The 25,769-nt window shown below is 39.5% G+C and overlaps 3 protein-coding genes across 3 annotated transcripts; 2 read left to right on the top strand and 1 right to left on the bottom strand.

Annotated features, from left to right (window-relative positions):
• Window positions 1–5,092: 5,092 nt before the first annotated feature.
• LOC136933063 (uncharacterized) lies at window positions 5,093–9,352 on the top strand. Its single transcript, XM_067228444.1, has 6 exons — window positions 5,093–5,758; window positions 5,995–6,233; window positions 6,720–6,904; window positions 7,155–7,872; window positions 8,765–9,033; window positions 9,094–9,352. The coding sequence occupies exons 1-6, from the start codon at window positions 5,491–5,493 to the stop codon at window positions 9,350–9,352; spliced, it is 1,938 nt and encodes a 645-aa protein (XP_067084545.1). The 5' UTR covers window positions 5,093–5,490.
• Window positions 9,353–13,856: 4,504 nt separating this feature from the next.
• Window positions 13,857–16,931, top strand: LOC136933026 (uncharacterized). The gene is made up of 4 exons (XM_067228376.1): window positions 13,857–14,522; window positions 14,759–14,997; window positions 15,484–15,668; window positions 15,919–16,931. Exons 1-4 carry the CDS (start codon window positions 14,255–14,257, stop codon window positions 16,712–16,714), a joined length of 1,488 nt encoding a protein of 495 aa, XP_067084477.1. The 5' UTR covers window positions 13,857–14,254; the 3' UTR covers window positions 16,715–16,931.
• On the bottom strand, window positions 16,792–23,818 carry LOC136933024 (uncharacterized). Its single transcript, XM_067228375.1, has 15 exons — window positions 23,552–23,818; window positions 22,783–22,902; window positions 22,256–22,503; window positions 22,050–22,172; window positions 21,781–21,915; window positions 21,456–21,524; window positions 21,079–21,126; window positions 20,883–21,002; window positions 20,063–20,233; window positions 19,471–19,682; window positions 19,001–19,320; window positions 18,655–18,830; window positions 18,416–18,588; window positions 17,907–18,121; window positions 16,792–17,246 (listed from the first exon to the last, which is right to left on the bottom strand). The coding sequence occupies exons 1-15, from the start codon at window positions 23,754–23,756 to the stop codon at window positions 16,978–16,980; spliced, it is 2,604 nt and encodes an 867-aa protein (XP_067084476.1). The 5' UTR covers window positions 23,757–23,818; the 3' UTR covers window positions 16,792–16,977.
• Between the last annotated feature and the right edge of the window lie 1,951 nt (window positions 23,819–25,769).

Genomic DNA, 25,769 nt, shown 5'->3' with positions numbered 1-25,769 from the left:
ACCAATCGTTGTGTTTTATGCATAAGGGTTAAGGTAACTGAATGTAGGACCTAGGAACTAGGTTGGGATGGGATCTTCGAAATGTTGGAAGCAGACGAATGATATTGAGCTATAGGCCTAGCTATAGCTTTTTCCTTGCAAAAAGGCTATCTGTCTCTCAACTTGATTGCTTCACGCTAGTTACAGTATTATTTAAAGAAAAATCTATTTGTATTAGCATAATTTACTTTTTTATCCAAAGCAACATCAAAAGTGCATAGAAAATTAAGAATATATATATTAATTCTTATTTATTTGAGTAATGTTAGCACTTTAGTAATTTTATCCTTTTTATTGATATTGAGTCAATGAATGATGCACTGACCGGAAGAAGTTAAATTTCGTTGTACCAGTGACGATGACAATAAAGATCTATTATATTCATTTGTATAGTATGTGATTGTGTTGGGGGCACAGCCTGGCCCAAGGAGAATGCTGTATACTGTAGTTACATGGAGATTTTTGTTAATGGACCCAGTAGTGTTTGTTAGGGGACAATTTATACATGAGATGATCAATAAAACTACCATACTTGAGAAATCCAGAGAACAATATAATCATCAATTCTTGTAACTGGCTGAGCCTAAAATATCAGAACAATGGCCATTTGGTCTCATAAGCACAAGTCATTGTATTCCACACCGACACTGGTACAACATGATGCTAGTGTGGGGGTCTGTCCGTGCGGAGGAGACACCAGAGAAAGAAGACAATATATCTTAATGATTATTTGTATTTTCCCATGGGACCAGTGTGGTATCATCCCTGTATAATTAATATATCTCATATGTATTTTGTCCAAGAATAACTGGTGGAAGTTGTGGTTCAATGGCAAAATGTACAAGCCAGAAGTATCAGCACTACAACAAGCTGGATGATTATCAATGACATTTTCTGTTTTGAGTACAATTCAATTGAATAGCTATATTTCTTGATGATGCAATATATGAAGGCTAAGAGAATTCATCATGAATTGTGTTGCCGATGAACTCAGCAGAACAGACCACACTACTTAAGGCCTTGCGGTCCCTGTCTGTGCAGCTCCCATACCACACTGAGATGCAACCAGTCAGTATGCTCTCTATAGTGTATCTGTAGAAGTTAGTGAGGATAACTGAGTCCATGCTGAACTTCTTCAGTCTCCACAGGAAGAAGAGGCGTTTACAGGCCGCTTTGACCACCTTTGTAAGTGTGAGCAGACCAGGTGAGATCATTGCTGATTGTAAGGATGAGATCTCTGTCTCCAAGCAAGCCGGAAGGAGGCACGACTATTAGAAAAGGGTTGACTCGGTTTTATTAGTAACAACGTCAGATCATGCCATCAGTCCATGACAGAGGGATAGCATGTGAGAGAAACAAGTCTCTCAGAGGTCCATTATATACATGAGCTGGCCCATACAGATATAGTAACCACCAAAACATGCCCTTAAACAGTACACATTTCACAACTTAATGCACAGGAGAAATAGCACACTGGTGATGTGTCATAACTCATTGTTTGTACTTTTCTCAAAGGTTAAACAGAGCACATTCCCTGATCTATATGGGTATTGTCAAAGGCCCACTGCGTGACCTCTTGACCACAGCAAGAGACAACCTCACATATGTATAGAAAATCTTCATATCACTGATGTTCACCCCGAGGAACTTGAAGCAGCTGACCTTCCACTTCGGATCCGTTGATGTGTAGGGGTGCATGCTCTTCTTCCTGCCGCCTCCTATAGTCCACAATCATCTCCTTGGTCTTGCTGATGTTGAGAGAGAGGTTATTGTCCTGACACCATGATTTCAGGTCATCAACCTCCTCTCTGTAGGCTGACACTGTCAGAGATGAGGCCCACGATGGTTGTGTCGTCAGCAAACTTAACAAGGAGGTTGCCGCACAATCGTGAGTGAACAAGGTTAAGCACACAGCCCTGGGGGGTGCCTGTGTTGGTGATCAGTGTGGATGAGGTGCGGTCACCGATTCTCACCACCTGCTTCCCCGTCAAGAAGTTGAAGATCCACTTGCAGAGGGAGGAGCTTAGTCCCAGGTCCACAAACTTGGAGACAAGTCTGGAGGGGATAATGGTGTTGAATGCTTAGCTGTAGTCAATGAACAGCATCCTCACATACGTATTCCCTTTGTCCAGGTGGGAGAGAGCGGTGTGCATTGTCAGAGCGATGGCATCGTCTGTAGACCTGTTGGACCGGTATGCAAACTGCATTGGGTCCAGGGTGGGGGGCAGCGAGGGGCAGAGGAATGATTTGACTAGCCGCTCGAAGCACTTCATGATGACAGAGGTCAGTGCTATCGGGCAATAGTGGTTCATACATGTGACCTTGGTGTTCTTGGGCACAGGGATAATGGTGGTCATCTTGAAGCGATGGGGGGTACAGACAGGCTGAGGGAGAGGTGGAAGACGTCACTGAAGACCCCTGCTAGCTGGTCAGCACAACCCAAGGGCCCTACCTGATATACCGTCTGGGCCAGGAGCCTTGCGAGGGTTGATCTGCGCTGCCTCACCTCAGCTGCAGTTAGTGTAGGATAATGTAGGAAATATGTGTTGGGCTGGTTGATCTCTCAGACTGTCTGCCTGAGAGAAATGGACACACTAGTATCATGTTGTACCAGTGTACGTGTGGAATACAAGGACTTCTGTCTATGAGACCAAATGGCCATTGTTCTGATGTTTTAGGCTCAGCCAGTTGCGAGAATTGATCATTATATTGTTCTGGGGATTTCTCAGGTATGGTAGTTTTATTGATCATCTCATGTATAAACTGTCCCATAACAAACACTACTGGGTCCATTAATAAAAATCTCCATGTAACTACAGTCTACAGCATTTTCCTTGGGCCAGGCTGTGCCCCCAAACACAATTGCATACTATACAAATGAATAGAATAGATCTTTATTGTCATTGTCACAGGTACAAAGAAATTAAAGTGCTTCCGGTCAGTGGATCATTCATTGACTTAAAAATCAGGATAAAATTACTAAAGTGCTAAAATTACTCAAATAAATATACCTAAGACTGTACCGTAAAGAACCACACACAGTCATTACATGATACATAACATTGTGCACATTATGTTGGTATGTGGTTATTGCAGTTGGATAGACACTGTTTTAGTCTGTTTGTCCTTGCCTTGATTGATCTGTATTGTCTGCCTGAAGGCAACATTTTAAACAGGGAGTGCCCAGGAGTGTGAAGTGTCTTTTATGATGTTCTGGGCACAGGATCTGTGTAGGTCTTCCAGTGCGGGGAGAGGGCAGCCAACAATGCTGTGTATGACCCTCTGAGCCACTGTACAGCTGGTATACCAAATGAATATGCAGTATGTGAGGATGCTTTCAATGGAGGCTCGGTAGAAGGACACCAGCAGTCTTTGTGTGATGTTATTCCTCCTGAGTGTTCTCGGGAAGTACAGTCTTTTTCAGCAGCTCAGAGGTGTTCACACTCCAGGATGGGCTGTCCTGTAAGTGGACCCCCAAGAAGCGGAAGTCCCGCCACCCTCTCCACACTTCACTGCTCACACGTGAAGTGTAACAAGTTTACTTTGTACGCTGTGTTGGTTGACAGTGACGGCACAGAGCACTGCCCAGCTTCTACGTCCAAATCTGTGCCAACGCCATTTTCAAAAAGCAGCGCAGCAGCCTGGTGAGCAGCAGAGGTGGATAATGTCAGTCGTCCTGCTTTGCGGAGGTCATCCATGTACCTGCAGTAATGAAAAACAGGACACAAATTTGGAACTACAGTCAAATAGTAGCCTTTGCCTCAGATAGGACAGTGGGGAGCGCCATGACACAAGAGTATGAGAGTGTGCCCTAGCCAGCTGCAACACAGGTAAGGGCACCATCACAAACTGTTGAATGACACACATTTTGCATATTCTGATTGGATAGCCAATAACTTGTCATGCAACACCATAACCATATATTGGCCCTTATTGTTAGAACTAAGCTAAGCTAAATGCAAGTTCCATTGTGTAGTCATTGCCATGGTGATTGTTTTGTTAAGGTCTTAAGGCATTCAAATGTCACTTTATGAGGTTATTTAACATTAATACGAGTTCCCCTAGCCTGCCTTTGGTCACCCAGTGGTTAGACATTTTGATAAGTATAAGCTAACGCTAAGTCCTGGTATTCTAGGTAGATAACATAAGCGCTCGCCAGCTAGCAAGCTAGTTTAAGGAATATAACCTACGGGGATCTCTAATACAAGGTATATTTGGCTAACCACCATATTACCATTGTACGAGTAATGTTATTCTAAAAGCGAAATCCAAAAGTTACCTGATGGCATACGAGGGTCTGAGAAGGCGTCTTCGTTGTGCTCTCTTATTGCCATGGAGTGCGTGGAGAACTCGGAGTTCTGAAAGACTAGCAACAAGTTCTTCCATCGTCTCCATCGATAAAATGCCTTCCAGTCTTCTCAAATTCACGTCAATAACACGTATGTGCCATTTCTGAAATCGGTTTGCGTCGATATTTTCTCTGTAGTGCTGTCCTCTGTGAGGTGTGGTCTTCAGCAGTTAATTTGCATGTTAACTAGATATCTTCAAAACTAATTAGCATGTTAACTAGATATCTTCTAAAGCTTATTTGCATGTTAACTAGATATCTTCTAAAGCTTATTTGCATGTTAACTAGATATCTTCAAAAACTAATTTGCATGTTAACTAGATATCTTCTAAAGCTAATTTGCATGTTAACTAGATATCTTCAGACGCAAATTTGCATGTTAACCAGATATCTTCTAAAGCTAATTTGCATGTTAACTAGATATCTTGTTGGCAATAGTTACTAGTACTTATTGGTTTCGGGATATCTCTTGTCGGAATAGTTAACTAATATGGCAAGCCGTTTTAACATTTATTTCTACAAACGTACTAGTCACTATTTTAAAGTTACTAGTACTTATTCTTTAGTTACTAGTAACTAATCCAATAGTTACTAGTATATATTCCCATTTTACTAGTAACTTTCATTAGATACTAGTAACTATTCTTTAGTTACTAGTAACTAATCCAATAGTTACTAGTATCTATTCCCGTTTTACTAGTAACTTTCATTAGATACTAGTAACTATTCTTTAGTTACTAGTAACTAATCCAATAGTTACTAGTATCTATTCCCGTTTTACTAGTAAGTTTTCATTAGATACTAGTACCTATTTTTTAGTTACTAGTAACTATTCCGACATATCCCGAAACCAATAAGTACTAGTAACTATTGCCAACAAGATATCTAGTTAACATGCAAATTAGCTTTAGAAGATATCTAGTTAACATGCAAATGAGCTTCTAAAGATATCTAGTTAACATGCAAATTAGCTTTAGAAGATATCTAGTTAACATGCAAATTAGCTTCTGAAGATATCTAGTTAACATGCAAATTAGCTGCTGAAGACCACACCTCACAGAAGACAGCACCACAGAGAAAATATCAACGAACCGATTTGAGAAATGGCACACCTATGTGTAATTGAAGAAATAGGACGAAAATGCAGAGCATTAGAAAGAGCTTTCCAACAAGCTAACATAAGCCACGCACGATTGATGCCGATTGAGTCATCACTTGTGAATTTAAGAAGACTGGACGGTATTTTATCGGTGGAGACAATGCAAGAACTTGTTGCTAGCCTTGAAGAACTCCGAGCTCTCATCACCACCACACATGCGATGTCAGGAGAGCACAGCGAAGACGCCTTTTCAGCCCCTCGTATGCCCTCAGGTAACGTTTGGATTTTACTTTTAGAATAACATTACTCGTACAATGGTAATATGGTGGTTAGCCAAATATACCTTGTATTAGAGATCCCTGTAGGTTATTACTTAAGATAGCTTGCTAGCTGTCGAGGGCCGATGTTATCTACCTTGACTTTACAGTATTGTCTTTATTAGCTACATTAGTTGCTAACGTTTCCTGACCATCTCTGCCCAACTTGTATCTCTAACTTATGTTCTCAGGCCAGCGAGGGAGACCTAAAATTGCCATAACAAGGCAGCAAATACAGTTCCTCGTGGGTCAAGGCTACACAGTCAAGCGGATGGGACAGCTGCTGAAATGTTCAGCATCTTTTTTATATCAGAAAACCAGAGCGCTTGGATTACCAATTAGGAGTTCCAGGTCAAGAACCCTAACCAATGAGGAACTTGAAGATCATATAAGAAGACTTCACAGACAGTTTCCAAGATCTGGAAATGAGGTGACATTGTTATAAGTGTATTATAACTAATCAGTATTTTTGTAACATTTTCTAGCATCCTGGCCCGTGTGATGTAGGCTAGCCTACACGTTTTCATTCTGAAAGTTTGTTGGCCTTTTTGTTAGCATAAATAGACGTATAATAGTGTTCATGCACTACCGCTCAAATGTTTAAGAACACCTAGGGTTATTAATGTTTTAGATAGAGTTTCACTAAGGTGACATTAAATTGATTAAAATAGATATCCAATACCTTACCAATGTTGCAAATATCTATCACTGTTGTAAATGACTGATTCATGATTACTAATGTAAATACAACTGCAGAGACATTTTCCTTTTAGCTCATTCATAATTAATTATGTTTGACTATTATTTCTGATATATTTAATGCCACCTTGGGGAATGAAGATTCAATTTTCTATCAAAACACGTCAATTTAGTAAAAAAATGTTTTACCAAAGGTGTAAATTGCCTGTGGTTTCAGATGATGAGGGCATTGCTGCGAGCAGAAGGATTCTTTGTAACACGACAGAGAGTGAGAGCGATGCTGACTTATATTGACCCAGCGGCTGCTGCGCGAAGATGGAGTGCTACCGTGGCAAGAAGAACATACCATGTGCCATATCCCAACAGTCTGTGGCATATGGATGGAAACATGCGTCTCATCAGGTATTCAGTTGTATTTGACAATTAAATATGCACTGTTGTACCAAGCAAACTACTTTCTTCTTCAGTAACCAGCTTCCAAAAGCTGTAGAACATGTATTCCCTGATTATCAGAAATTCAGCATTTAAGATGGTCAGCTGGAAAGAGAAACTAGTTTGTTTCTTCTCATATTCTACAAATGGCACCATTAAAGATGTATTGTATATAACTGAGAAGTACTAATTTTGTTGACCAATAGTTTTTCCTTTACAGGTGGGGCTTAGTTGTTCATGGAGCCATAGATGGATACTCACGCCTAGTAACATACCTAAACTGTAATACAAACAACAAAGCTGTCACTGTACTTACACAGTTCTTGAAGGCAACATGCCTGTATGGACTCCCATCCAGAGTTCGCTCTGATCATGGTGGGGAGAACACACAAGTAGCATTGTTCATGAATATTGTCCAGGGTGTAGAGCGCAGTAGTCACATAACAGGGGAATCTGTTCACAACCAGAGGATAGAGCGCCTCTGGAGAGACGTGTTCCTGCAAGTTCTACACTACTTCTACAATGAATTCTACAGCCTAGAGGATGCTGCCATACTAGATCCAGAAAATGACATCCACAAGTTATCACTACACCTGACCTATCTACCAGAAATTCAACGTAGGTTGAACATGTTTAGAGAGGCCTGGAATCAGCACAGTCTAAGGACAGAAAACAACCGAACACCCTCACAGATCTGGACAGAGGGCATGCTGACCAACATAGAGGCAGACAGCACTCCCATCAACAACGTATTTGGTGATGACCCATATAGGGAGGACAGTTTAGAGGCCCTTCTGGCACAACATGGCATCAACAACTTTCCAACTGACATAGAAGAACAGTTCCCAGCTGTAGTTGTCCAACAACTAAATGTAAATCTTAACCACCAACAACAGCAAGACATTTTGAGGGCTATAGAGGGAATTGTGGACTTGAAAGTGAAATATAGGGTCATACACAGCATTGTTGGCTGCCCTCTCCCCGCACTGGAAGACCTACACAGATCCTGTGCCCAGAACATCATAAAAGACACTTCACACTCCTGGGCACTCCCTGTTTAAAATGTTGCCTTCAGGCAGACAATACAGATCAATCAAGGCAAGGACAAACAGACTAAAACAGTGTCTATCCAACTGCAATAACCACATACCAACATAATGTGCACAATGTTATGTATCATGTAATGACTGTGTGTGGTTCTTTACGGTACAGTCTTAGGTATATTTATTTGAGTAATTTTAGCACTTTAGTAATTTTATCCTGATTTTTAAGTCAATGAATGATCCACTGACCGGAAGCACTTTAATTTCTTTGTACCTGTGACAATGACAATAAAGATCTATTCTATTCATTTGTGTTTGGGGGCACAGCCTGGCCCAAGGAAAATGCTGTAGACTGTAGTTACATGGAGATTTTTATTAATGGACCCAGTAGTGTTTGTTATGGGACAGTTTATACATGAGATGATCAATAAAACTACCATACCTGAGAAATCCCCAGAACAATATAATGATCAATTCTCGCAACTGGCTGAGCCTAAAACATCAGAACAATGGCCATTTGGTCTCATAGACAGAAGTCCTTGTATTCCACACGTACACTGGTACAACATGATACTAGTGTGTCCATTTCTCTCAGGCAGACAGTCTGAGAGATCAACCAGCCCAACACATATTTCCTACATTATCCTACACTAACTGCAGCTGAGGTGAGGCAGCGCAGATCAACCCTCGCAAGGCTCCTGGCCCAGACGGTATATCAGGTAGGGCCCTTGGGTTGTGCTGACCAGCTAGCAGGGGTCTTCAGTGACGTCTTCCACCTCTCCCTCAGCCTGTCTGTACCCCCCATCGCTTCAAGATGACCACCATTATCCCTGTGCCCAAGAACACCAAGGTCACATGTATGAACCACTATTGCCCGATAGCACTGACCTCTGTCATCATGAAGTGCTTCGAGCGGCTAGTCAAATCATTCCTCTGCCCCTCGCTGCCCCCCACCCTGGACCCAATGCAGTTTGCATACCGGTCCAACAGGTCTACAGACGATGCCATCGCTCTGACAATGCACACCGCTCTCTCCCACCTGGACAAAGGGAATACGTATGTGAGGATGCTGTTCATTGACTACAGCTAAGCATTCAACACCATTATCCCCTCCAGACTTGTCTCCAAGTTTGTGGACCTGGGACTAAGCTCCTCCCTCTGCAAGTGGATCTTCAACTTCTTGACGGGGAAGCAGGTGGTGAGAATCGGTGACCGCACCTCATCCACACTGATCACCAACACAGGCACCCCCCAGGGCTGTGTGCTTAACCTTGTTCACTCACGATTGTGCGGCAACCTCCTTGTTAAGTTTGCTGACGACACAACCATCGTGGGCCTCATCTCTGACAGTGTCAGCCTACAGAGAGGAGGTTGATGACCTGAAATCATGGTGTCAGGACAATAACCTCTCTCTCAACATCAGCAAGACCAAGGAGATGATTGTGGACTATAGGAGGCGGCAGGAAGAAGAGCATGCACCCCTACACATCAACGGATCCGAAGTGGAAGGTCAGCTGCTTCAAGTTCCTCGGGGTGAACATCAGTGATATGAAGATTTTCTATACATATGTGAGGTTGTCTCTTGCTGTGGTCAAGAGGTCACGCAGTGGGCCTTTGACAATACCCATATAGATCAGGGAATGTGCTCTGTTTAACCTTTGAGAAAAGTACAAACAATGAGTTATGACACATCACCAGTGTGCTATTTCTCCTGTGCATTAAGTTGTGAAATGTGTACTGTTTAAGGGCATGTTTTGGTGGTTACTATATCTGTATGGGCCAGCTCATGTATATAATGGACCTCTGAGAGACTTGTTTCTCTCACATGCTATCCCTCTGTCATGGACTGATGGCATGATCTGACGTTGTTACTAATAAAACCGAGTCAACCCTTTTCTAATAGTCGTGCCTCCTTCCGGCTTGCTTGGAGACAGAGATCTCATCCTTACAATCAGCAATGATCTCACCTGGTCTGCTCACACTTACAAAGGTGGTCAAAGCGGCCTGTAAACGCCTCTTCTTCCTGTGGAGACTGAAGAAGTTCAGCATGGACTCAGTTATCCTCACTAACTTCTACAGATACACTATAGAGAGCATACTGACTGGTTGCATCTCAGTGTGGTATGGGAGCTGCACAGACAGGGACCGCAAGGCCTTAAGTAGTGTGGTCTGTTCTGCTGAGTTCATCGGCAACACAATTCATGATGAATTCTCTTAGCCTTCATATATTGCATCATCAAGAAATATAGCTATTCAATTGAATTGTACTCAAAACAGAAAATGTCATTGATAATCATCCAGCTTGTTGTAGTGCTGATACTTCTGGCTTGTACATTTTGCCATTGAACCACAACTTCCACCAGTTATTCTTGGACAAAATACATATGAGATATATTAATTATACAGGGATGATACCACACTGGTCCCATGGGAAAATACAAATAATCATTAAGATATATTGTCTTCTTTCTCTGGTGTCTCCTCCGCACGGACAGACCCCCACACTAGCATCATGTTGTACCAGTGTTGGTGTGGAATACAATGACTTGTGCTTATGAGACCAAATGGCCATTGTTCTGATATTTTAGGCTCAGCCAGTTACAAGAATTGATGATTATATTGTTCTCTGGATTTCTCAAGTATGGTAGTTTTATTGATCATCTCATGTATAAATTGTCCCCTAACAAACACTACTGGGTCCATTAACAAAAATCTCCATGTAACTACAGTATACAGCATTCTCCTTGGGCCAGGCTGTGCCCCCAACACAATCACATACTATACAAATGAATATAATAGATCTTTATTGTCATCGTCACTGGTACAACGAAATTTAACTTCTTCCGGTCAGTGCATCATTCATTGACTCAATATCAATAAAAAGGATAAAATTACTAAAGTGCTAACATTACTCAAATAAATAAGAATTAATATACCTAAGACAGTGCCGTGAACAACCACACACAGTCATTACATAATACATAACATTGTGCACATTATGTTTTGGCAACATTAACAGTGGTTATTGCAGTTGGATAGAAACTGTGTTTTAGTCTGTTTGTCCTTGCCTGGATTGATCTGTATCGTCTGCCTGTAGGCAACATTTCAAACAGGGAGTCCCCAGGAGTGTGAAGTGTCTTTTATGATGTTCTGGGCTTTTTTGAGGCAACGGGATCTGTGTAGGTCTTCCAGTGCGGGGAGAGGGCAGCCAACAATCTTTTGAGCGGTGTTGATGACCCTCTGGAGCGTTTTCCTCTGAGCCACTGTACAGCTAGTATACCAAATGCATATGCAATATGTGGGGATGCTTTCAATGGAGGCTCGGTAGAAGGAACCCAGCAGTCTTTGTGTGATGTTATTCCTGCTGAGTGTTCTCAGGAAGTACAGTCTCTGCTGGGACTTTTTCAGCAGCTCAGAGGGGTTCACACTCCAGGATGGGCTGTCCTGTAAGTGGACCCCCAGGAAGCGGAAGTCCCGCCACCCTCTCCACACTTCACTCCTCACACGTGAAGTGTAACAAGTTTACTTTGTACGCTGTGTTGGTTGACTTTGACGGCACAGAGCACTGCCCAGCTTCCATGTCCAATTCTGTGCCCACGCCATTTTCAAAAAGCAGCGCAGCAGCCTGGTGAGCAGCAGAGGTGGATAATGTCAGTCGTCCTGCTTCGCCGAGGTCATCCATGTACCTGCAGTAATGAAAAACAGGACACAAATTTGGAACTACAGTCAAATAGTAGCCTTTGCCTCAGATAGGACAGTGGGGAGCGACAGGACACAAGTGTGAGAGAGTGTGCCCTAGCCAGCTGCAACACAGGTAAGGGCACCATCACAAACTGTTTAATGACACACATTTTGCATATTCTGAATGGATAGCCAATAACTTGTCATGCAACACCATAACCATATATTGGCCCTTATTGTTAGAACTAAGCTAAGGTAAATGCAAGTTCCATTGTGTAGTCATTGCCATGGTGGTTGTTTTGTTAAGGTCTCAAGGCATAAAAATGTCACTTTATGAGGTTATTTAACATTAATACGAGTTCCCCTAGCCTGCCTTTGGTCACCCAGTGGCTAGACATTTTGATTAGTATAAACCAAGCCCTGGTACTGTATTCTAGGTAGATAACATTAGCGCTCGCCAGGTAGCAAGCTAGTTTAAGGAATATAACCTATGGGGATCAGGTATATTTGGCTAACCATATTACCATTGTATGAGTAATGTTATTCTAAAAGCGAAATCCAAAAGTTACCTGATGGCATACGAGGGTCTGAGAAGGCGTCTTTGCTGTGCAGACATCGAGTGCGTGGTGCTCGAGTTCTGAAAGACTAGCAACACGTTCTTCCAATGTCTCCATCGATAAAATGCCTTCGAGTCTTCTTAAATTCACCAGTAATGAATCAATAGGCAATCAATTGTGCGTGGCGTACGTTGCCTTGTTGGAATTTGTTCAATAACACGTGTGTGCCATTTCTGAAATAAATTCGTGTCGATAAGTTCACTGTAGTGCTGTCTTCTGTGAGGTGTGGTCTTCGGCAGCTAGTTTGCATGTTAACTAGATATCTTCTAAAGCCGATTTGCATGTTAACTAGATATCTTCTAAAGCTAATTTGCATGTTAACTAGATATCTTCTAAAGCTAATTTGCATGTTAACTAGATATCTTGTTGGCAATAGTTACTAGTACTTATTGGTTTCGGGATATCTCTTGTTGGAATAGTTACTAGTAACTAAAGAATAGTTACTAGTATCTATTCCCGTTTTACTAGTAACTATTCTTTAGTTACTAGTAACTAATCCAATAGTTACTAGTATCTATTCCCGTTTTACTAGTAACTTTCATTAGATACTAGTAACTATTCTTTAGTTACTAGTAACTAATCCAATAGTTACTAGTACCTATTCCCGTTTTACTAGTAACTTTCATTAGATACTAGTAACTATTCTTTAGTTACTAGTAACTATTACAATTCTTACTAGTAACATTATTATTCTTACTAGTAACAAATGCGTTTTTACTCGTCATTGCTTATGACGAGTAAAAATGACTACTTGATAGTACAATTTAAAATGTTACTAGTAAAACGGGAATAGATACTAGTAACTATTGGATTAGTTACTAGTAACTAAATAATAGTTACTAGTATCTAATGAAAGTTACTAGTAAAATGGGAATAGATACTAGTAACTATTGGATTAGTTACTAGTAACTAAAGAATAGTTACTAGTATCTAATGAATAGTTACTAGTAAAACTGGAATAGATACTAGTAACTATTTGAATAGATACTAGTTGGACACAAATAGTAGATATCTGTAAAGCAGAGCCCCATAGGATACCATTGTAAAATTGTCCAATTTGTTACTAGTAAAACGGGAATAGATACTAGTAACTATTGGATTAGTTACTAGTAACTAAAGAATAGGTACTAGTATCTAATGAAAACTTACTAGTAAAACGGGAATAGATACTAGTAACTATTGGATTAGTTACTAGTAACTAAAGAATAGTTACTAGTATCTAATGAAAGTTACTAGTAAAACGGGAATAGATACTAGTAACTATTGGATTAGTTACTGGTAACTAAAGAATAAGTACTAGTAACTTTAAAATAGTGACTAGTACGTTTATAGAAATAAATGTTAAAACGGCCTGCCATATACTAGTAACTATTGGATTAGTTACTAGTAACTAAAGAATAGTTACTAGTATCTAATGAAAGTTACTAGTAAAATGGGAATATATACTAGTAACTATTGGATTAGTTACTAGTAACTAAAGAATAAGTACTAGTAACTTTAAAATAGTGACTAGTACGTTTGTAGAAATAAATGTTAAAACGGCTTGCCATACTAGTATCTATTCCCGTTTTACTAGTAACTTTCATTAGATACTAGTAACTATTCTTTAGTTACTAGTAACTAATCCAATAGTTACTAGTATCTATTCCCGTTTTACTAGTAAGTTTTCATTAGATACTAGTACCTATTTTTTAGTTACTAGTAACTATTCCGACATATCCCGAAACCAATAAGTACTAGTAACTATTGCCAACAAGATATCTAGTTAACATGCAAATTAGCTTTAGAAGATATCTAGTTAACATGCAAATGAGCTTCTAAAGATATCTAGTTAACATGCAAATTAGCTTTAGAAGATATCTAGTTAACATGCAAATTAGCTTCTGAAGATATCTAGTTAACATGCAAATTAGCTGCTGAAGACCACACCTCACAGAAGACAGCACCACAGAGAAAATATCAACGAACCGATTTGAGAAATGGCACACCTATGTGTAATTGAAGAAATAGGACGAAAATGCAGAGCATTAGAAAGAGCTTTCCAACAAGCTAACATAAGCCACGCACGATTGATGCCGATTGAGTCATCACTTGTGAATTTAAGAAGACTGGACGGTATTTTATCGGTGGAGACAATGCAAGAACTTGTTGCTAGCCTTGAAGAACTCCGAGCTCTCATCACCACCACACATGCGATGTCAGGAGAGCACAGCGAAGACGCCTTTTCAGCCCCTCGTATGCCCTCAGGTAACGTTTGGATTTTACTTTTAGAATAACATTACTCGTACAATGGTAATATGGTGGTTAGCCAAATATACCTTGTATTAGAGATCCCTGTAGGTTATTACTTAAGATAGCTTGCTAGCTGTCGAGGGCCGATGTTATCTACCTTGACTTTACAGTATTGTCTTTATTAGCTACATTAGTTGCTAACGTTTCCTGACCATCTCTGCCCAACTTGTATCTCTAACTTATGTTCTCAGGCCAGCGAGGGAGACCTAAAATTGCCATAACAAGGCAGCAAATACAGTTCCTCGTGGGTCAAGGCTACACAGTCAAGCGGATGGGACAGCTGCTGAAATGTTCAGCATCTTTTTTATATCAGAAAACCAGAGCGCTTGGATTACCAATTAGGAGTTCCAGGTCAAGAACCCTAACCAATGAGGAACTTGAAGATCATATAAGAAGACTTCACAGACAGTTTCCAAGATCTGGAAATGAGGTGACATTGTTATAAGTGTATTATAACTAATCAGTATTTTTGTAACATTTTCTAGCATCCTGGCCCGTGTGATGTAGGCTAGCCTACACGTTTTCATTCTGAAAGTTTGTTGGCCTTTTTGTTAGCATAAATAGACGTATAATAGTGTTCATGCACTACCGCTCAAATGTTTAAGAACACCTAGGGTTATTAATGTTTTAGATAGAGTTTCACTAAGGTGACATTAAATTGATTAAAATAGATATCCAATACCTTACCAATGTTGCAAATATCTATCACTGTTGTAAATGACTGATTCATGATTACTAATGTAAATACAACTGCAGAGACATTTTCCTTTTAGCTCATTCATAATTAATTATGTTTGACTATTATTTCTGATATATTTAATGCCACCTTGGGGAATGAAGATTCAATTTTCTATCAAAACACGTCAATTTAGTAAAAAAATGTTTTACCAAAGGTGTAAATTGCCTGTGGTTTCAGATGATGAGGGCATTGCTGCGAGCAGAAGGATTCTTTGTAACACGACAGAGAGTGAGAGCGATGCTGACTTATATTGACCCAGCGGCTGCTGCGCGAAGATGGAGTGCTACCGTGGCAAGAAGAACATACCATGTGCCATATCCCAACAGTCTGTGGCATATGGATGGAAACATGCGTCTCATCAGGTATTCAGTTGTATTTGACAATTAAATATGCACTGTTGTACCAAGCAAACTACTTTCTTCTTCAGTAACCAGCTTCCAAAAGCTGTAGAACATGTATTCCCTGATTATCAGAAATTCAGCATTTAAGATGGTCAGCTGGAAAGAGAAACTAGTTTGTTTCTTCTCATATTCTACAAATGGCACCATTAAAGATGTATTGTATATAACTGAGAAGTACTAATTTTGTTGACCAATAGTTTTTCCTTTACAGGTGGGGCTTAGTTGTTCATGGAGCCATAGATGGATACTCACGCCTAGTAACATACCTAAACTGTAATACAAACAACAAAGCTGTCACTGTACTTACACAGTTCTTGAAGGCAACATGCCTGTATGGACTCCCATCCAGAGTTCGCTCTGATCATGGTGGGGAGAACACACAAGTAGCATTGTTCATGAATATTGTCCAGGGTGTAGAGCGCAGTAGTCACATAACAGGGGAATCTGTTCACAACCAGAGGATAGAGCGCCTCTGGAGAGACGTGTTCCTGCAAGTTCTACACTACTTCTACAATGAATTCTACAGCCTAGAGGATGCTGCCATACTAGATCCAGAAAATGACATCCACAAGTTATCACTACACCTGACCTATCTACCAGAAATTCAACGTAGGTTGAACATGTTTAGAGAGGCCTGGAATCAGCACAGTCTAAGGACAGAAAACAACCGAACACCCTCACAGATCTGGACAGAGGGCATGCTGACCAACATAGAGGCAGACAGCACTCCCATCAACAACGTATTTGGTGATGACCCATATAGGGAGGACAGTTTAGAGGCCCTTCTGGCACAACATGGCATCAACAACTTTCCAACTGACATAGAAGAACAGTTCCCAGCTGTAGTTGTCCAACAACTAAATGTAAATCTTAACCACCAACAACAGCAAGACATTTTGAGGGCTATAGAGGGAATTGTGGACTTGAAAGTGAAATATCAAACATGCTGCACTGAAATTTCTAATAAGTTGAATGAGCCAGCCAGGGGACTGCCTTCAATCACATGACTAATGCATGTCTATGCTCTCTTTTTAGATTTGCCTTGCAATGTGCTTGATTCATAGATCTAGGTGATGTTATAGTAACAGAAAGACCACTTTTATTGTACAACCCTTCCGTCACATTTAGTTGAACAACATTTTTGTACAATTGTAAATTACATTTGAGGTTCAGAAACAAAAACTTGGTTTGAATTTGTGAATTAAAGATGAACAGTACCAAAAAACAAAAAGCCTATTGACAGTTTCCTTACACCATTTCATTCTAAGCCCTACTCTTGACCAAAGCCCTGTGTATTGCAAATACCAAAGTCCATATTGTACTTAAAGGCAGTGTAATCCTTGTGCAAAGGTAGACGCAAGCAGTTCACACATGTGTTTGCCGTTGGAAACTTCGCCCTCTGTTGAGTGTCCCCAGGTAAAAGACAGTCAGTGTGCAGGAACTCGATGGATGGTTCCGGCTTCAAGCCAATGGCAGGTAGCGCACTGCATCCAGTCGCAAACATTAGAATTTTCTCCAACGAGCAGGGGGAGTTACCTTCTGTAAAGAAAGAAATGTTATAAGGAAGCCAATTCAAGCTGCCCTATGCAACTTTCCATAAAGTGATCCTGTCAGCCTTAAACTAGTTATTACTGAACATGGTAATACAGGGACAATAACCAATTTCTGAAAATGCACATTATTAATTTGTCCATAATATGCATTATTTTCAAGTTGATGTCGATTTAGCCATTTTATTGTCGTCTATAGTTTGTATTACCGTATTGTTCGCACTCAGGCGCACTGTCAATGAATGGTCCATTTTCGATCTTTTTCATATATAAAGCGCTCTGGATTATAAAGCTCAGTTTTTATTTTAATTAAAGGCTTTTAAGTGTACCTTATAGTCCGGAATATACGGCAGTCAAATTTGTATTTTTCAACCACTGGATCCAATATATTAGTTCCTACCATTTACACAGTTTATATATATTTTGGGGGGGGGGGGGGGTTTCAAAAAGTTATAGTGCAGGTTTAAGTGGTGTTCAGAATCATGCACTAGAGTATTAAGTTAAGCGTCAGCGAGCTGTAGCGTGTCTAACTCGTCAGTGGCCGGGGTTTGGATAATGTGTGTGACATTCAAGCTATGCACGGGCAGGCCCAACTTGCCTGGTAAAATTATGGTAAACTAAATAAAAAGCAAACTGATCTATTACTTGCCCTCTGCATCTAGAAGGTAGTCTCTCCAAAAGCCCACAGCAATGTTTTCCTGTACTCGTCTGTTACTTCCTGCACTGGAAAAACAGATGACAAACAGGTGATCGAGACCATCTGCGTTAAGGGTCTGTGGTGGGCTGCAGAAGAGAGGACGAAAGGCTTCTGGCTGTTTGACAACCTCCTCCAACAATCCTAATGTCCTCAGGCCTTCCTTGAACCTTGAAGAATTAAAAGTGGATAGATCCAGTAAGTGAGTGAGCTCAAGCCTGAATTGTCACATTATACAAATGTAGCATTGAAAAGCAAACTAAAATTGTGTACTGTAAGAACAGAACTTAAACATTTCACGTTGTGTTACTGTGTAACCAGGCACTGCATAGTGCAGGGAATCATTATCCCGTATAAATATCTCATGGGATAAATGAAAACTTACAGCATTTGTACGCTGGTTGCTACAATGAATGTTAGAGCTCAAATCGACAAACAGCACTTAAAACAATGCTCAATTATACCGTTCGAGTGGACCATGGAGTCGGTTTACGACTTGGAACTGGAGGATGTCCTGCAAAAGCAGGTCTTTGTCCTCCAGACATTTTAAAGCTCGTAGGCAGCCTGCATTAGACAGGTAGTCACTGTGACTCGACACAACTGAACGCAACTCCTCCATGGACTTGGCCTCTGATACCTGGCAAAATCAGATATTTTAGCACGAATAGGTCAAGTAAAAAATTAAAAAATAAACTGAAATTACCTGTATGATTTTAGCTCGCAAGTCAAGGTCGTGCACATCATCGATGGTGGGTGAGACGTTATCTTTCACAATGCAATCAAATAAAGTGGGAGAAAAGAATCCCGGTGATGGCCCCCCATGAACCATACTGACTGATATAGCCTTCCCCATGATATAGTACTTGTCTTCTCTGACAGCTGGAGAGTAAAATTGACATGATAACATTACTCCAAAGTAGTCTTACATGTAATAGCCAATTATCCATGATTACTTCATTTTATTCAAAACTTCCAAGGCAACCATTCCATCTTTTGCCAGTGCTACTGAAATGAAAATGTTAACTGAAAATGTAGACAAAAGGGCTCACCAATCGAGTCAAGAGCAAGGTTTTTTTGTCCATCTGGACCTGCCAGCATCGGGGAGCGCTCAATGTCTTCCATTAGTAGACTTAAAAGCTCTCGTCTTGGACCTCCCAAATCTATTCCTTCCTCAACATGTCCAGTTTCATCAGAAAACTTAACAGAAATTCTCTTAAATGGATTGTATGATTTCCGGTTGAATGCTCTAAATGCACCATCGAGTACATTGTTTCGGTTGATGTTAAATCTGCAGCTCAAGTTGTAGTTAATATTTTTCCCAAGTTCCAAAAGAATTTCTTTTGGGGAACAGTCAAAATCTTCTGTGCATCTGCAAACATTTTAATATTGTAAATATTAAAATGCAGTAAAGTCCACCCCCCCCCCAATGCATTCAAAGTCACATGCCAAAATCTATATTTTCATCTAGAAACAACTGACCATAGACTGGAAACGCTACAACAAAATATGTACAACTCACTGAATTTCGATGTTATCCGTTAGCTGCATCTCATCTGGCTCAGACAGCTGCATCTCATCTGGCTCTGACATCTCAGTCTCTGGCATGATGTCAAGGTAATCTATGTAGATTTCCTCTGCAGGTCCACACTGTGTAGGCCCAAAATCACTTTGGACAACCTCCATCAAATCAGGCACTTCAGCAGAAACTCTGTTTTGCTGCTGGTAAATGGTCTTCAGAAAGTGATAAGTTGTAAATACACAAAGATAAAAGATTACATCTATTACATTGATTTCGGAGCTAAAACTTAACACCTTTGTAAATCTTTACTTTCAAAAAAGTAAATTTTAATTCAAAGGTAATCTAATTTAGTTCTATCCACAACAATGTTAACCAAATCACACTTTCAAATTGGTAAATGAGCTTTGAGGTCTAGCATGCAATGCATTAAACAAGTGTTGAATGAAGTTGTAACTGCTGCTTTAATACCAAAAGGTACGTTACACATGAGTCATTGCAAATTTTGTGTTAAAATTGATTTCACAGAAACATAAATGAGGCTGTCCAAAACACAAGTGATAAATACCCACCCCACTTTTATTATATTATTCACCTGCACTTCCTCCATGTCCATCCATCGAACATGGAGGTTCAATGGAGAGGTGATGTTGTGGTCCAGAAGAGTCCCAGACACCATGTTGATGACTGTGGTGCCTGACGTAGTTTCTCTGATGTAAAAATACTCAGTGGCTGAGGCATGTGATCCAACAAAGTCAAACAAGGCCTGAAATAAAATATGTACTTATTTACTAGCCGGAAAATATCAGTACAATGACAATCAAGGTTTATGACTGCCGTTTTGACCTGACATCCTTGCTGTGTTTATATATTTTAAATATATAAAACTATAGTGTTTAAACCAAAAATTACAATTGCACTATATGCAAAATGTGGGTAACATAGTACCATATTTATAGTATAGTCAGTAGCAGGTAACGCAGTCTCATTTACACACCAGTGGAGGGTGAGTAGTAAAATGTTAAGGTTTTTAGTTTCCAGAGTTATGAGGCCTGCTTGCAGGCACCAGTAGATGGTCAATTTAGACAACAAGGACAAACCATGTCTATGTAAGGATGAGGAAATTGATATGATATTACATAATGTCATCATGTGTTCAGAGGTTTAATTAGGTAACCTCATACAGTGCGGAATGCTAAGCACTCAATTGAATGATTTTGCCTTCTGTAAAAACACAGCCTTTTCTTTGAAAAGCCGTTTTCATATTTGAGATGCAAAACCTTACAGATCTACATTCTTCAGATGGGTCATGGTTTTTGGTTGGAAAATCCCAAATTTTACAAATCCAGAAGAATCACATAATTATTTTTTAGCAAATTAAGCATTTATACATCTGTACATTCAACAATGTTTACCTGCATAGGATCAGATGTATGGAACCGTCTGATCTTCATTGTGCCATCTGGAAAACTGACTTTCAGAGGTATGCCACCAGCAGGTTCCTCAGTTGTCCTCATGAGTCTCTCATCTATTGTCTGAGAGACAGTGAGTTTGTAACAGGTTGAATATGTGCCTTCTACTGAATAGATGCTTACGGAGATGATATAGTACCTTCAAACGCCTCTCCTCGTAGTCGCAGACAGCTCGTCTGCTCTGATCCTGTCATCAAATAAAAACCATCAGCTTCAGAAATTTTAATCACCATGAAAGTTTGCACAGACAAGGAATTGATGTTGGCAGGAAGGTGCATGCGTATAGGAATACATAAGTGGTGTTAAGTTTAAACAAATCTAACTATACTAACAAGGTACAAAGCCAACCTAAAACCAACTACTACGGGGAAAGGTATGCAGAATAAATTATAATGTATATAGTTAATATACACAATATAAAAGGCCCTGGGGACTTGAGGTGCAGCCGTTAGTGTACAAGGAGAAGAGCAGAGGGGAAAGGCAAATACCTAGTTAAATGTTCCAAAAAAAATATACCTTTTCTTGGTCAGCTCTCAATGACAGATTGTATTCAATGTCTTGTTGTTGCCGTACAGTCCTCCACTCCTGTTAAAACAATTATTAAAACCAGGAAGCAAATGCTATAACACTTTTTTATAACTATTGTTTAAATGACAATGGTGAACAATTAATTGAAATTGCTTGGGTTTTAATTCAAGTTGCACATTACTACAACAAACCAGAGTCAAGGATAGAGACAACAATGAGTCATAGAAAAAAAAGAAAACCTTGACACAGCAGATACATTTATTTGGATAGGTCCTCCAACCCCTCTATGTAAAGTTAGGAAAGAACAAGTTACCTCTACATCATGTGGTGTTCCATTTATAGGCAGTACAACCAGTCCTGGACTTTGAGCTCTCTCAAGGTTTTCTACAGTCTCAGTGCTGGTCGGATGTAGACTCTGATGATGACTGGACAAGTCAGAGGTGTACCCCTGCAATTCAGAAAAGCAAATAGGACATGTGGTTACGCATTTGCTCTGATCCGCCAACCTCCCTTGTGTTCATATAAATAGTCACGGATGAAATCCAGTCCAATAGTAAAGAATTAAGACAGCAAGTTACCTACCTCTACATCATTTATTGTCGCAGGTACAGTGAGGACTTCTGCTCTTGGACTTTGAGGCCTCTCAAGTGCTGGGTTGCCTTGTGCTTCATGTATGGTGTCAGGTGGTATGGGTAGATCCTGTGTCTGAAGAGACAAATCAGAATATTTTGTGAATTATGCACTTGGACACATGGATGCAAATACAGTGAATAGAAACTGCACTGTACCTGCCCCACTTCAGCACAGGGGAGAATGTAGAGTCTGCTCTTTCCCATCACTTTCTTCAGGGCTCTCACAGAGTTGGCTTGGACCTTTTTGATTTTTTTGCCCTTGTCTACTTTTGCCAGCTCAAACCCCACCAGGTTCAAGCTAATCATTGGGAATCTCTGACAAACAAAGTGGTTCAATTCTGCCAGACTCCAATTCAGCTCAATGGTGGACAGTTGTCCATCCACTGACTCCTGCACTGGTACTCCTAAAAGAATATTGAAAACAAATGAATGAAAGACATAATCCTCTAAAACTGATAAACCATCTACTAGATTGACTATGCCTGTATTGGCTTGCAATACTAGTTTGATTACATACATTAACTTTTTTTTAAGGATTGACAAACTGCAAATGCATTATCCATTTGATCATTTTAAAATTACAAAAGTTTCTATTATATTATATTACCAATGTCATACAAGTTAATATTATTTTTTGTCAAACACATTTCATTGCTTCTACCTAATAACAGTGCATGATGTACCTAATCCATTATTTGTTAGAGCCTGACGCGCAGAAGTTGATGGCAGAGACTGGATATCTGGTCTTGGGAGCAGAAAGAGGCCCACCTGCCAAGTCGAACGTCCCCTTCTGGAGGATGTGCCTAAATCAAAGTTTCAATAAGATTGAGATTTACTTTATGAATGAATAATTTCAATACTTCAGGCGATTTGCAAAGCAAACTTCCAGTTGTGGTATTATAGCACACCTAATTTAAAGCCAGCATGGAGCCCATCTGCATCTCAAATGAGTTTTAAGTATCTTGGTTTACTCGTATGCAGTTTAGCCAGCGGGACCAACTTTTAAGGGGTGGGAAAATAAATACATATGCAAGAGAACAATGGTTGTAGGCCTACTCGCCGAAGCCTTTGAGCACACCCAATTATGTTATTGTAATAGGCTACAGTGTCATTTTGGAAACTTTTTGGTCGTTGGTGTGCTGCAAGATTTTTCCAATGTAAAAAAATGTGCCGTGGCTAAAACAAGTTTGTAATCGCTGAGCTAACGCTAGCTTATGTCATTGATGAACGCCATGTGCACCCCCAACCGATTAGATTTTCAAGCTGCAATGGAAAATGTTTAAATAACGTGGCAGAATCGATAACTAGCTATATTTGTGCATTTAGGTAGGAATATTGTACAACGAAAGTAAAAAAATAATGATCTCTGTAATTATCGTTAGCCATTATTAGCCAAATTACATAGTTGTGCCACCACTGAATGAACTGGATAGAGCTAGCTACAGTACTAACCTTGAACTCGATTTCCACGTCTTCTGAAAAGATTTCTGGTTGATGTCAAAATGTTGGTGCCAGAAGTCCCTGCCGATGGAGCCAACGTCAATTCGTGCCTAGCACGTTGCAGAGCATTAAACACTCGGTCAAACACTGCTGCAGCTGCAACTGGTTGCTCATTAGTGTCTTGATTAGTGTTCGTCGGTGAACGTGTCTCCGCCATAGCTCAATTAGCTATATGGCGATCAGCCTGTGCTGGTGAATTGTCAAGCTCCAGAAAGGCGCGGGAATTGAGCTAGGAGATTTCATTGGCTGAATAAAAAAAAAAAAAATTGTGCGGTCTTCTGTGAGGTGTGGTCTTCAGAAGCTAATTTGCATGTTAACTAGATATCTTCTAAAGCCAATTTGCATGTTAACTAGATATCTTGTTGGTAATAGTTACTAGTAACTAAAGAATAGTTACTAGTATCTAATGAAAAGTTACTAGTAAAACGGGAATAGATACTAGTAACTATTGGATTAGTTACTAGTAACTAAAAAATAGGTACTAGTATCTAATGAAAAGTTACTAGTAAAACAGGAATAGATACTAGTACCTTTTGGAATAGATACTAGTTGGAAACAAATAGTAGATATCTGTACAGGAGAGCCCCATAGAATACAATTGTAAAATTGGTCAATTTGTTACTAGTAAAACGGGAATAGATACTAGTAACTATTGGATTAGTTACTAGTATCTAATGAATAGTTACTAGTAAAACGGGAATAGATACTAGTAACTATTCTTTAGTTTATGGCAGGCCGTTTTAACATTTATTTCTATAAACGTACTAGTCACTATTTTAAAGTTACTAGTACTTATTCTTTAGTTACCAGTAACTAATCCAATAGTTACTAGTATCTATTCCCGTTTTACTAGTAACTTTCATTAGATACTAGTAACTATTCTTTAGTTACTAGTAACTAATCCAATAGTTACTAGTATCTATTCCCGTTTTACTAGTAAGTTTTCATTAGATACTAGTACCTATTCTTTAGTTACTAGTAACTAATCCAATAGTTACTAGTATCTATTCCCGTTTTACTAGTAACAAATTGGACAATTTTACAATGGTATCCTATGGGGCTCTGCTTTACAGATATCTACTATTTGTGTCCAACTAGTATCTATTCAAATAGTTACTAGTATCTATTCCAGTTTTACTAGTAACTATTCATTAGATACTAGTAACTATTCTTTAGTTACTAGTAACTAATCCAATAGTTACTAGTATCTATTCCCATTTTACTAGTAACTTTCATTAGATACTAGTAACTATTATTTAGTTACTAGTAACTAATCCAATAGTTACTAGTATCTATTCCCGTTTTACTAGTAACATTTTAAATTGTACTATCAAGTAGTCATTTTTACTCGTCATAAGCAATGACGAGTAAAAACGCATTTGTTACTAGTAAGAATAATAATGTTACTAGTAAGAATTGTAATAGTTACTAGTAACTAAAGAATAGTTACTAGTATCTAATGAAAGTTACTAGTAAAACGGGAATAGGTACTAGTAACTATTGGATTAGTTACTAGTAACTAAAGAATAGTTACTAGTATCTAATGAAAGTTACTAGTAAAACGGGAATAGATACTAGTAACTATTGGATTAGTTACTAGTAACTAAAGAATAGTTACTAGTAAAACGGGAATAGATACTAGTAACTATTCTTTAGTTACTAGTAACTATTCCAACAAGAGATATCCCGAAACCAATAAGTACTAGTAACTATTGCCAACAAGATATCTAGTTAACATGCAAATTAGCTTTAGAAGATATCTAGTTAACATGCAAATTAGCTTTAGAAGATATCTAGTTAACATGCAAATCGGCTTTAGAAGATATCTAGTTAACATGCAAACTAGCTGCCGAAGACCACACCTCACAGAAGACAGCACTACAGTGAACTTATCGACACGAATTTATTTCAGAAATGGCACACACGTGTTATTGAACAAATTCCAACAAGGCAACGTACGCCACGCACAATTGATTGCCTATTGATTCATTACTGGTGAATTTAAGAAGACTCGAAGGCATTTTATCGATGGAGACATTGGAAGAACGTGTTGCTAGTCTTTCAGAACTCGAGCACCACGCACTCGATGTCTGCACAGCAAAGACGCCTTCTCAGACCCTCGTATGCCATCAGGTAACTTTTGGATTTCGCTTTTAGAATAACATTACTC

The sequence above is a fragment of the Osmerus mordax genome, chromosome 24 (assembly GCF_038355195.1).
Source record: "Osmerus mordax isolate fOsmMor3 chromosome 24, fOsmMor3.pri, whole genome shotgun sequence".
In the NCBI taxonomy this organism is placed as follows: Eukaryota; Metazoa; Chordata; class Actinopteri; order Osmeriformes; family Osmeridae; genus Osmerus; species Osmerus mordax.
This window is presented reverse-complemented; position numbering and strand designations above follow the sequence as displayed.

Bases quoted from the DNA above. Each gene is read 5' to 3' on its own strand.
- LOC136933024 (XM_067228375.1), bottom strand. From the start codon at position 23,756: ATGGCGGAGACACGTTCACCGACGAACACTAATCAAGACACTAATGAG. The intron at 21,525-21,780 runs GTAACTTGTTCT...TTGTTTTAACAG, and splicing joins GAACACCACATGATGTAGAG to GAGTGGAGGACTGTACGGCA. The intron at 19,321-19,470 runs GTGAGTTGTACA...AAATGTTTGCAG, and splicing joins ACGGATAACATCGAAATTCA to ATGCACAGAAGATTTTGACT.
- LOC136933063 (XM_067228444.1), top strand. From the start codon at position 5,491: ATGGCACACCTATGTGTAATTGAAGAAATAGGACGAAAATGCAGAGCA. The intron at 6,234-6,719 runs GTGACATTGTTA...CTGTGGTTTCAG, and splicing joins TTCCAAGATCTGGAAATGAG to ATGATGAGGGCATTGCTGCG. The intron at 6,905-7,154 runs GTATTCAGTTGT...TTTCCTTTACAG, and splicing joins GGAAACATGCGTCTCATCAG to GTGGGGCTTAGTTGTTCATG.
- LOC136933026 (XM_067228376.1), top strand. From the start codon at position 14,255: ATGGCACACCTATGTGTAATTGAAGAAATAGGACGAAAATGCAGAGCA. The intron at 14,523-14,758 runs GTAACGTTTGGA...TTATGTTCTCAG, and splicing joins AGCCCCTCGTATGCCCTCAG to GCCAGCGAGGGAGACCTAAA. The intron at 14,998-15,483 runs GTGACATTGTTA...CTGTGGTTTCAG, and splicing joins TTCCAAGATCTGGAAATGAG to ATGATGAGGGCATTGCTGCG.